This window comes from Thalassophryne amazonica, chromosome 4 (genome assembly GCF_902500255.1).
Source record: "Thalassophryne amazonica chromosome 4, fThaAma1.1, whole genome shotgun sequence".
Classification (NCBI taxonomy): domain Eukaryota; kingdom Metazoa; phylum Chordata; class Actinopteri; order Batrachoidiformes; family Batrachoididae; genus Thalassophryne; species Thalassophryne amazonica.
In genome coordinates, this window is record NC_047106.1 from 46,153,898 (window position 1) to 46,166,537 (window position 12,640).

General features: G+C 43.9%; 1 protein-coding gene across 3 annotated transcripts in view; it reads right to left on the bottom strand.

Moving 5' to 3' along the window:
• Positions 1–12,640, bottom strand: part of acsl3a (acyl-CoA synthetase long chain family member 3a) — a 110,365-nt gene that overhangs the window by 11,494 nt on the left and 86,231 nt on the right. For 2 of the 3 annotated variants that reach the window (XM_034167823.1, XM_034167822.1), the window contains 2 exons: positions 11,470–11,544; positions 1,272–1,463 (listed from right to left, as the gene is read on the bottom strand). In XM_034167823.1, coding sequence (XP_034023714.1) covers positions 1,272–1,463; positions 11,470–11,544 — 267 coding nt within the window. The remainder of the gene's footprint in view (positions 1–1,271; positions 1,464–11,469; positions 11,545–12,640) is intronic. The other variant, XM_034167824.1, reaches the window with a different exon arrangement.

Below are 12,640 nucleotides of genomic sequence, written 5' to 3' on the forward strand. Positions count from 1 at the left end.
TTGGTGGTTCCAGCTGATTGAAGTAAACAGAAATGGAGTATTATTTGACGAAGTGATGCAAATTTTATGTGTTAAAGGTTGGTTCCAGTATGATGGATGGAAGTGAGTGGAAAACAAACAAAAAACAAAAGTAGGACACAATCCTTATATTTATGTTGAGCTGAACCAGTTAAAAATTTATGAAACCAGTGACAGTATACACTCACTGGCCACTTCATTACGTACACCTTGCTCCTGCCAGGTTGGACTCCTTTTTTGCTCCAGAACTGGCTTTGTTCTTTGTGGCAAAGATTCAAGAAGGTACCGGAAACATTCCTTAGAGGTTTTGATCCATACTGACATAACACAATGCAGCTGCCAAAGTATATAAGGCAGGACGGATTCATACTGATCTGACTATATGAATGTCGCAGCAGAGATCGAGACCCATCAGGCCAAATGCTCTTTTTTTTCCCCCCAATCTTTCATGGTTCCATTTTTATGACGACTTGCTCACTGCAGCCTTGGTTTCCTGCCCTTCTATTTTCAAGTGTTTCCGCAGTTCTGGGTTTGATTGTTCACTTGCGCATTTAACAGAGTTTAGAGCATTCCATCATCAGATTATATTAGCTTTGTCCTGATCTCTCGCGTTCGTGTTTCAGTGATTACTTCTAGTGGTTTGACTTGTTGTTACAGATATTTCCTGATTGTTGCCAACTGTTTTGGACAGATTGCTTGGTACAAAAACTTCTTGTTACTGACCTGTGCCTGTTTTTTGGATAACCCTCTGCAAATTCCCTCAGAAAGACTCTTGCCATTGGGACTGATCAACTGTGATCTTAATCTGTTGCCTGTTTTTGACCAAACCTGTTTGTCTGCTGCTAAAAGTTAACTAGCTAGATTTGATTGGCACTTTTTGGGGATAATAAACCTGTTATCGCTTGCCTTTTGTTGTGGTTCTGTATGTTGGGGTCCACGGCCATCTGTTACAATATGATGTGCTACCACTGTGTTTAAGAGATGTTAAGCTTTCAGGTTTCATGGACAGACAGACAAATGGAGGGATGGACAGGGTGAATCCTACATATCCCTCCCTCAAAATTTTGTTGGGGGGGGGGGGGGGGTGTTGTATCAATTTCTGGTTGTTTTTATTTCCTCTCATAAATGTGCATGACACCATTGGCTGTGGTGATTTAGTGCACTTTGAGGAGTCAGCTTTTCATCTCCACCTCTGCTTATCCATCTACACACCCACTCATGTATTCATACACCCATCATCCTCCTCTGCTCACCAATTATCTTGAGGCATCCATCTTCATGAAATTCTCCGATGTCTCCTGTGCTGAACCATCGTTGGCCCTTTTCATCTACAAAGAAGTCTTCTTGTTTTTGCGGGTCCATCTTATAGTATCCCATGGTTATACTGGGTCCACCAATGAGGATTTCTCCACGGGGGTGGGGCTTGTCACTGCTGCGGTATCCGCCTGAAAGTAGACGATCTTATTGGATTGGACTGCATACAGAATGTAACACTCACATTTTTCCCTTATGCTTATCCAACAATTTTGTTGAGATTAAAACAAGAAATCTGTCAGCATGTTTACTTTAAATTCTATTTCTGTTCGGCACACTGCATTCAAGTAATAAACTGATGATGTGTGACATTCTAACAGACCACAATAAAGATGAATTATAATCCACCACATAAAAATGGAGAACAGCATGTAAGGGGAGAAAAGCAGTGTGACTTCCTTATAAGGGGAGGGAGAGTCGACAGCGACGCCTCCTTTAATGCTGACATTCTCATTAGCAGCGTTGGAAAAATTAAAACACGCTGGCATGTTTGTTCTGGCATGGAATGATGTGTAAGAAAGAGACAAAATGATTGCATTTCAGTGGATGTATGATGTGTCCTTATATTATCAATTTCAATCAATTTCAATCCATTTTTTTTTTTTATATAGCGCCAAATCACAACAACAGTCCAGATGTTACTCTGTTCTGCCATCATGAAGGACTTGTGTAAAAACCAACATGACCAATACCGTTTGACATAAATGGAGTGTAATTATATAGCGCTTTTATCTAAACGGCTTTACAATGATACCTTATACTCACACATACTGATATTGGCACACTGTCATGCAAGGTGGTAAAATACACACTCAGAGAAATTTAGGGATTAAGATTCTTGCCCAAATGACTCTCCTGTTCTGATTGGGAACTGAACCAAGCATCCTTAGGTCTTTAGCCCACCACTTTAACCACTAGACAGTCAATTCCAAATGAATGCCAAGAGATATTCAAAATAAAGAGAAGTGACTGTAAAAGTGATGAATTAGAAGAGTTATATTAAAGGGGAGGCATACTTGTACTGAATTTCAATGTAGTCTTTCTAAAGCCTTTATTGTGTTCATAAGTGGAAACATTCTGCGTAACAATGACACAATGATCAATCAATCAATCAATCAATTTTATTTATATAGCGCCAAATCACAACAAACAGTTGCCCCAAGGCGCTTTATATTGTGAGGCAAGGCCATACAATAATTACGTAAAAACCCCAACGGTCAAAACGACCCCCTGTGAGCAAGCACTTGGCGACAGTGGGAAGGAAAAACTCCCTTTTAACAGGAAGAAACCTCCAGCAGAACCAGGCTCAGGGAAGGGCAGTCTTCTGCTGGGACTGGTTGGGGCTGAGGGAGAGAACCAGGAAAAAGACATGCTGTGGAGGGGAGCAGAGATCAATCACTAATGATTAAATGCAGAGTGGTGCATACAGAGCAAAAAGAGAAAGAAACACTCAGTGCATCATGGGAACCCCCCAGCAGTCTACGTCTATAGCAGCATAACTAAGGGATGGTTCAGGGTCACCTGATCCAGCCCTAACTATAAGCTTTAGCAAAAAGGAAAGTTTTAAGCCTAATCTTAAAAGTAGAGAGGGTGTCTGTCTCCCTGATCTGAATTCGGAGCTGGTTCCACAGGAGAGGAGCCTGAAAGCTGAAGGCTCTGCCTCCCATTCTACTCTTACAAACCCTAGGAACTACAAGTAAGCCTGCAGTCTGAGAGCGAAGCACTCTATTGGGGTGATATGGTACTATGAGGTCCCTAAGATAAGATGGGACCTGATTATTCAAAACCTTATAAGTAAGAAGAAGAATTTTAAATTCTATTCTAGAATTAACAGGAAGCCAATGAAGAGAGGCCAATATGGGTGAGATATGCTCTCTCCTTCTAGTCCCCGTTAGTACTCTAGCTGCAGCATTTTGAATTAACTGAAGGCTTTTCAGGGAACTTTTAGGACAACCTGATAATAATGAATTACAAGAGTCCAGCCTAGAGGAAATAAATGCATGAATTAGTTTTTCAGCATCACTCTGAAACAAGACCTTTCTAATTTTAGAGATATTGCGTAAATGCAAAAAAGCAGTCCTACATATTTGTTTAATATGCGCTTTGAATGACATATCCTGATCAAAAATGACTCCAAGATTTCTCACAGTATTACTAGAGGTCAGGGTAATGCCATCCAGAGTAAGGATCTGGTTAGACACCATGTTTCTAAGATTTGTGGGGCCAAGTACAATAACTTCAGTTTTATCTGAGTTTAAAAGCAGGAAATTAGAGGTCATCCATGTCTTTATGTCTGTAAGACAATCCTGCAGTTTAGCTAGTTGGTGTGTGTCCTCTGGCTTCATGGATAGATAAAGCTGGGTATCATCTGCGTAACAATGAAAATTTAAGCAATGCCATCTAATAATACTGCCTAAGGGAAGCATGTATAAAGTGAATAAAATTGGTCCTAGCACAGAACCTTGTGGAACTCCATAATTAACCTTAGTCTGTGAAGAAGATTCCCCATTTACATGAACAAATTGTAATCTATTAGATAAATATGATTCAAACCACCGCAGCACAGTGCCTTTAATACCTATGGCATGCTCTAATCTCTGTAATAAAATTTTATGGTCAACAGTATCAAAAGCAGCACTGAGGTCTAACAGAACAAGCACAGAGATGAGTCCACTGTCTGAGGCCATAAGAAGATCATTTGTAACCTTCACTAATGCTGTTTCTGTACTATGATGAATTCTAAAACCTGACTGAAACTCTTCAAATAGACCATTCCTCTGCAGATGATCAGTTAGCTGTTTTACAACTACCCTTTCAAGAATTTTTGAGAGAAAAGGAAGGTTGGAGATTGGCCTATAATTAGCTAAGATAGCTGGGTCAAGTGATGGCTTTTTAAGTAATGGTTTAATTACTGCCACCTTAAAAGCCTGTGGTACATTGCCAACTAATAAAGATAGATTGATCATATTTAAGATCGAAGCATTAAATAATGGTAGGGCTTCCTTGAGCAGCCTGGTAGGAATGGGGTCTAATAGACATGTTGATGGTTTGGATGAAGTAACTAATGAAAATAACTCAGACAGAACAATCTGAGAGAAAGAGTCTAACCAAATACCGGCATCACTGAAAGCAGCCAAAGATAATGATACGTCTTTGGGATGGTTATGAGTAATTTTTTCTCTAATAGTTAAAATTTTATTAGCAAAGAAAGTCATGAAGTTATTACTAGTTAAAGTTAAAGGAATACTCGGCTCAATAGAGCTCTGACTCTTTGTCAGCCTGGCTACAGTGCTGAAAAGAAACCTGGGGTTGTTCTTATTTTCTTCAATTAGTGATGAGTAGTAAGATGTCCTAGCTTTACGGAGGGCTTTTTTATAGAGCAACAGACTCTTTTTCCAGGCTAAGTGAAGATCTTCAAATTAGTGAGATGCCATTTCCTCTCCAACGTACGGGTTATCTGCTTTAAGCTGCGAGTTTGTGAGTTATACCACGGAGTCAGGCACTTCTGATTTAAAGCTCTCTTTTTCAGAGGAGCTACAGCATCCAAAGTTGTCTTCAATGAGGATGTAAAACTATTGACGAGATACTCTATCTCACTTACAGAGTTTAGGTAGCTACTCTGCACTGTGTTGGTATATGGCATTAGAGAACATAAAGAAGGAATCATATCCTTAAACCTAGTTACTGTTGTGTGTTGGGGGGTGTGGCTGGACGTTTTGGTGTTCTTTTCTTTTCTTTGCTCTCCAGGTGGTATGCAAACTGATTTATTGTCTGTGGAGAAGGTGCTGGCAGAAGAGTCCTTCACCCTCATCAACATGATGTGCAGCACCTGTGGATGGTGCTCACGTGCAACCTTAAAGACTTTCAGCTGAAGCAGATAATGAGATGGCGTTCTGCATTTAAGTCATGTGTGATTCAAGCAGAATTGCCGGGAACTCGACCTTGTGATGTTCGTTTGTGAGACGCTGAGGACCGCGCCTGGGTTTGACACATCGTGCCTGTGAAGGAGGAAGGGTGAGGGACACATGCTGTCAGCACACAGAGGTGATTAATTGTCTGAATAATTGTTAATAGTAACGTGGTATTTTGTTACGCAGTATATTTGAACTTTGATGAGAATTGTGCAGCTCGCTTCTCACTGACGTGGCATGCGGACTGATGATCCTCCACCTGTTGTGAGAAGCTGCTCATTTACATAAAGCTTAAATACAGATCTGAATGTGTTGCTGATAGTGTGTGCCTTTTGAAGGATATTAGTTGTAGCTGCTGACTTACCTCACCTTTTCTATCCTTCGCAGAGAGCCGGTTTGTCGTGTCCACCTGGGGGGTGTTTGGCGGTGAACGTGGGTCCAGAAGCGCCAGGCTTCGATCCTTTTGGGCGCTGGAGAGCGTGCCATCCTTCACTCCGCCAGACTGACGCAGCCTTTGTTTGTACACTTTGTTATGCACCAAAAGGTGGAAAAATAAATTGTTTTGTTATTGGAACCGCTTTCTGGTTGTTTTAGCGCTGGGTTCCGTCAGACGCAGGTCCGCTCCTCAACCCGCGTCGACACATAACAGTAGTTCCCGGCCATTCCATAATGGACCCAGCGGCAGAGGCGGTTCCATTCGCCGAAAGAGTTCAAGAACACTTGGAGAAAATATGGGAGCAATTACAGCATCTCGCAAACCAAATTAAACAAACAGACGCCCGTGTTACGGAGCTTGCAGCGCAAGCCGTTCCGCTTCCTACTGCTCCAGCTGCGGCACCATCGATACCGGTGCAGATAACTCCGTCACCCAGAGATTCGGCGTCCGATCCGATTATTTGTCATCCGGAGCCTTATGCGGGAAACGTTGAAGCCTGTGCTTCGTTTTGATGCAATGTTCTCTGGTTTTTGCTCAGCGACCGGCTTCCTTCTCTTCTGATGGTAGCCGTGTTTCATATGTGACAAATTTGCTCCGAGGTGACGCCTTAGCTTGGGTCACAGCGTTGTGGAGTAATAACTCGCCATTGTTAGGATCCTTTAAGGATTTCTCCCGGGAGTTCCGACTGGTTTTTGACCATCCGGTGAAAACGAATACCGTTGCCCAACGGTTGCTGAATCTCAGGCAGGGGAGGCGGAGTGCGACGGAGTATTCCGTGGATTTCCGGATTTTTTCTGCTCAGGCAGGTTGGAATGCCGCAGCTTTACGAGGAGTGTTTGTAGATGGGTTAAATGAGTCATTAAAAGACGAGCTGGCAGTCTGTGACGAGCCAAACGATTTAGATGAGCTAATATCGTTGGTGATTCGTATAGATGATCGGATGAAGGAGCGTGGACGCGAGAGAGGGCGGCCATCAGAACGTTTTTTTTGTCTCGGGGCTTTCCCCGACACAGATCTGGGCTGCCTCTTCTTCGCCCCACTGAGACTCCTCCAACGGGACCTCTGGCTCCTCCTGCAGATGAGCCCATGCAGCTCGGACGAGCTGAAGCCGCTATACTGCCCCGTCATAGAAGCGTCAAGAAAAATAGTGGTGACGTATCTCCAGGTGTTCTGGGACAGGCGAAATAATACACACACACAAAAAAAAAAAAACAATTGTATGGGCTAATGTTTTTTTTTTTTCTTTGAAAGGGGTTATAACTTGTTTGGGGAGTCAGAGGCGTGTCTGGTGGAGTGAACGACAGGCGGTTAGGAGCCCGTCTGGACTCACTTGATCGTTGTTTTTTTTTGTGTCTTTAGGTATTTTTTGTTGGGTTCTGGGGTCGTTTTGTTTTGTTGTTTTTATTATTTCCCTACTTCCCTAACCCCAACCTCACTCGCCCCAAGACCGTTCATCTTGTGGGCGGTGGGGTGGTGCAGGTTGGTCACGCTGAGCGTTCTCAGAAGACCTCTGCACCTAGGGGGGGGGGGTTGTTAGGGGCGTTTTTTCTGGTTTAGTTAGGGCCCGGTTTCACTCCGGCCTCGGTGGGCCTTTGTACCGTTCGTCATTGGTGTTGCCGGGGTGTGGTGCAGTGGGAACATACCTCAGTCGGAGGGGTGGGCCGATCTGTTGCCGTTCGCCATTTCGGTAGTTCTACCCCTCCCGATAGGCTGGGGTATGGTCGGGTTGAGACACCGGACGTATTTCCGGTTTTCCGCTGCGCCTTGGGGTTGGGGCCGGGTTAGTTTTTCCTGTTCCCTTCCCCGGCTTGCTGTTTTGAGCCGTTCGCCAAGATTGAGCCGCCGTGGGGCTCTGGGAAGGACCTGGGGTCTTTCGGGGTGCCGGGGAAGGTAACAGGGCTTATCGGTTGTTTTATTTGCCCCCGGGGTTGTTTAAGGTAGTCCTCCGGGGGTTGGTCTTTGATGTTTTTTGTTTGCTTCCAGATTCCACCTCCAGGGTTGATGGGACGGTCCTCTGGGGGGAATTGGCTTGTGGGGCCGCCTAGCCAAGTGTGGCCGGGCCTGGGGTTCCTGGGTTGTGGGGAGGGTGCCTCCTGGGGTTTGATGGTACGGTCTTCTGGGGGGCGCCGTTTGCTCCATGTGTACCTGGGGACCTTCGTGGGATTCCGGTTTTGGCTATTCCTCCTGGAACCAGCGGTAAAGGCCTTCTGGGGGGTGTTGGGCTCTGCAAGTCGTTCTGGGGGGGTTGTTTGTTATTTTTCTTTTATGCATTTATGTTTGTATTGTGTTTGTGGGGCTGTGTTGGGTTTTTGCATTTGGGAGTTTTTCTTTTCTTCCCGGGGTTGGATGGGACGGTCCCCTGGGGAGGTTTTGGGTGGGTTTTATGTTTTTCTTGTATGTTAGGTTGTATTTGGGACTGTTTTGGGGTTTTTGTTGATGCCAGCTGGCCTTCCAGCTGCGGTGCCCTGTCCTGCTGTCTGTGGTGGACCTTGGGAGCATTACGCTGTCTGCTTCCTGACGTGGACCCCGGAGGGAGGTGCTGTTCTCGGACCTGGTCTGTTCGGTCGCACGGGAGGCTTCCCGTTAAAGGGGGGGTACTGTTGTGTGTTGGGGGGGTGTGGCTGGACGTTTTGGTGTTCTTTTCTTTTCTTTGCTCTCCAGGTGGTATGCAAACTGATTTATTGTCTGTGGAGAAGGTGCTGGCAGAAGAGTCCTTCACCCTCATCAACATGATGTGCAGCACCTGTGGATGGTGCTCACGTGCAACCTTAAAGACTTTCAGCTGAAGCAGATAATGAGATGGCGTTCTGCATTTAAGTCATGTGTGATTCAAGCAGAATTGCCGGGAACTCGACCTTGTGATGTTCGTTTGTGAGACGCTGAGGACCGCGCCTGGGTTTGACACATCGTGCCTGTGAAGGAGGAAGGGTGAGGGACACATGCTGTCAGCACACATCAGAGGTGATTAATTGTCTGAATAATTGTTAATAGAAACTTGGTATTTTGTTACGCAGTATATTTGAACTTTGATGAGAATTGTGCAGCTCGCTTCTCACTGCCGTGGCATGCGGACTGATGATCCTCCACCTGTTGTGAGAAGCTGCTCATTTACATAAAGCTTAAATACAGATCTGAATGTGTTGCTGATAGTGTGTGCCTTTTGAAGGATATTAGTTGTAGCTGCTGACTTACCTCACCTTTTCTATCCTTCGCAGAGAGTCGGTTTGTCGTGTCCACCTGGGGGGTGTTTGGCGGTGAACGTGGGTCCAGAAGCGCCGGGCTTCGATCCTTTTGGGCGCTGGAGAGCGTGCCATCCTTCACTCCGCCAGACTGACGCAGCTTTTGTTTGTACACTTTGTTATGCACCAAAGGGTGGAAAAATAAATTGTTTTGTTATTGGAACAGCTTTCTGGTTGTTTTAGCGCTGGGTTCTGTCAGATGCAGGTCGGCTCCTCAACCCGCGTCGACACATAACAGTTACAGCGCTTTCTGAAAGACTTCTAGTGTAATGAAACTTATTCCCCACTGCTGGGTAGTCCATCAGAGTAAATGTAAATGTTATTAAGAAATGTTCAGACAGAAGGGAGTTTTCAGGGAATACTGTTAAATCTTCAATTTCCATACCATAAGTCAGAACAAGATCTAAGATATGATTAAAGTGGTGGGTGGACTCATTTACATTTTGAGCAAAGCCAATTGAGTCTAATAATAGATTAAATGCAGTGTTCAGGCTGTCATTCTCAGCATCTGTGTGGATGTTAAAATCGCCCACTATAATTATCTTATCTGAGCTAAGCACTAAGTCAGACAAAAGGTCTGAAAATTCACAGAGAAACTCACAGTAACGACCAGGTGGACGATAGATAATAACAAATAAAACTGGTTTTTGGGACTTCCAATTTGGATGGACAAGACTAAGAGACAAGCTTTCAAATGAATTAAAGCTCTGTCTGGGTTTTTGATTAATTAATAAGCTGGAATGGAAGATTGCTGCTAATCCTCCTCCTCGGCCCGTGCTACGAGCATTCTGGCAGTTAGTGTGACTCGGGGGTGTTGACTCATTTAAACTAACATATTCATCCTGCTGTAACCAGGTTTCTGTAAGGCAGAATAAATCAATATGTTGATCAATTATTATATCATTTACTAACAGGGACTTAGAAGAGAGAGACCTAATGTTTAATAGACCACATTTAACTGTTTTAGTCTGTGGTGCAGTTGAAGGTGCTATATTATTTTTTCTTTTTGAATTTTTATGCTTAAATAGATTTTTGCTGGTTATTGGTGGTCCGGGAGCAGGCACCGTCTCTATGGGGATGGGGTAATGAGGGGATAGCAGGGGGAGAGAAGCTGCAGAGAGGTAAGATTACAACTCTGCTTCCTGGTCCCAACCCTGGATAGTCACGGTTTGGAGGATTTAAGAAAATTGGCCAGATTTCTAGAAATGAGAGCTGCTCCATCCAAAGTGGGATGGATGCCGTCTCTCCTAACAAGACCAGGTTTTCCCCAGAAACTTTGCCAATTATCTATGAAGCCCACCTCATTTTTGGACACCACTCAGACAGCCAGCAATTCAAGGAGAACATGCGGCTAAACATGTCACTCCTGGTCCGATTGGGGAGGGGCCCAGAGAAAACTACAGAGTCCGACATTGTTTTTGCAAAGTTACACACCGATTCAATGTTAATTTTAGTGACTTCCGATTGGCGTAACCGGGTGTCATTACTGCCGACGTGAATTACAATCTTACCAAATTTACGCTTAGCCTTAGCCAGCAGTTTCAAATTTCCTTCAATGTCGCCTGCTCTGGCCCCCGGAAGACAAGTGACTATGGTTGCTGGTGTCGCTAACTTCACATTTCTCAAAACAGAGTCGGCGGGTGTGTCGTCGAGTGGGGAAAAACGGTTAGAAATGTGAACGGGTTGGCGGTGTACACGGGGCTTCTGTTTAGAACTACGCTTCCTCCTCACAGTCACCCAGTCGGCCTGCTTTCCCAGCTGCTCGGGATCTGCCAGAGGGAAACTAACGGCGGCTAAGCTAACTTGGTCCGCACCGACTACAGGGGCCTGGCTAGCTGTAGAATTTTCCACGGTGCGGAGCCGAGTCTCCAATTCGCCCAGCCTGGCCTCCAAAGCTACTAACTAAACATTTCACACCCAGAGCAGAAAAGTGCAGGAGAGACAGGAGAAGCCGCCATGCTAAACCGGCTAAGAGCTAGTAGCTGCGTTAAGCTAGCGGATTCCTAAAAACACACAAAGTGAATAATGTGTAAATAATTTAGAGGTGATTCAGCAGAGGGAGTGCTTTAGTTAAGGCACGTGAAGATTACACTGTGAAACAAATCGTTAGCTAGGTAACTAGATCAATCTAACTGCGCAGATTAAACAGCTAACAGATACAGCAAAACACCGCTGTGCTCCGGAACAGGAAGTGATACAATACCGCAGTGAGAGCCAACCACCACATACAATGATACAAGTGATACAAGTATCATACAATGATACAAGTATGAACTTTACAACATATCTACTGTTACACAAATGCATCACCTGATAAGAAAATGTCCAATAACATGCCTGATTAGGTGAATTGACAGCTCTAAACTGATAGCAGGCATGAAGGTGTTTGTCTATATTAAACTTAGAGGAAGCTGGTGTGTCATCACTTCTCACCCTGATCAGTGTTGTTCTGTTTATTCTGTATAAAGTGCCCTTGGGCCCCTTGATAGGCACGATAGAAGCCAAAGTTACAGCGATAACAACAATAATAAGTGTGAATCTCCTTTCTCACCCTCCAGCCAGTCCTTGAGCTTGATCTCACAGCAAACCACTGGCCCACCCACTCTCCCAGTGCTATAATCCCATGCTGGATCAGAAGACAAACAGATATACAAGTGTGATTAAGAACAAAAACATTAAGACACAGCATTCATTTCCATGGCAATACGACCTCATTTGCTCCCTTGCCATGGAAACTGCATCACAAAGGAACAACCATTAAACAGTGGTATTCATGGCTCAGCTGACCGCAGAGCAGACAGATGGACAGTGTGTTGCTCTGCTGATTAAGTTAATTTGGCATGGGAAAAATCTGGTAAAAAAAAAAAAAAGAAAAAAAACTATATCAATATATATATATATATATATATATATATATATACATATATATATATACATATATATATATATATATATATATATATATATACACACACACACACACACACACAGAAGCCTTTTTCAGAAGCTTGTATTACCAGGTTTTGTGGTGATACAAAAGAAATAGCCAAAAATAATACAAATGCAACAATTCCATTTTCACTCCCATTCTGCATGATTTGAAGTAAAATGTCTAAGTCTTCTTCTGCAAGGTTTATTTCCCTCTAGTTTTATTCAAAAAAATTGTTAAAGTGAAGTGTGAGTACTTCAGCTTTGTCAAGATCATCCACCCACCTGACTGTGTGGCATATCAAAAATCTGATCATTGCACATACAGTGAGGAAAATAAGTATTTGAACACCCTGCGATTTTGCAAGTTCTCCCACTTAGAAATTATGGAGGGGTCTGAAATTTCCATCTTAGGTGCATGTCCACTGTGAGAGACATAATCTAAAAAAAAAAAAAAAAAAATCCGGAAATCAATCAATTTCAATCAATTTTTTTTTTTATATAGCGCCAAATCACAACAAACAGTTGCCCCAAGGCACTTTATATTGTAAGGCAAGGCCATACAATAATTATGTAAAACCCCAACGGTCAAAACGACCCCCTGTGAGCAAGCACTTGGCTACAGTGGGAAGGAAAAAACTCCCTTTTAACAGGAAGAAACCTCCAGCAGAACCAGGCTCAGGGAGGGGCAGTCTTCTGCTGGGACTGGTTGGGGCTGAGGGAGAGAACCAGGAAAAAGACATGCTGTGGAGGGGAGCAGAGATCAATCACTAATGATTAAATGCAGAGTGGTG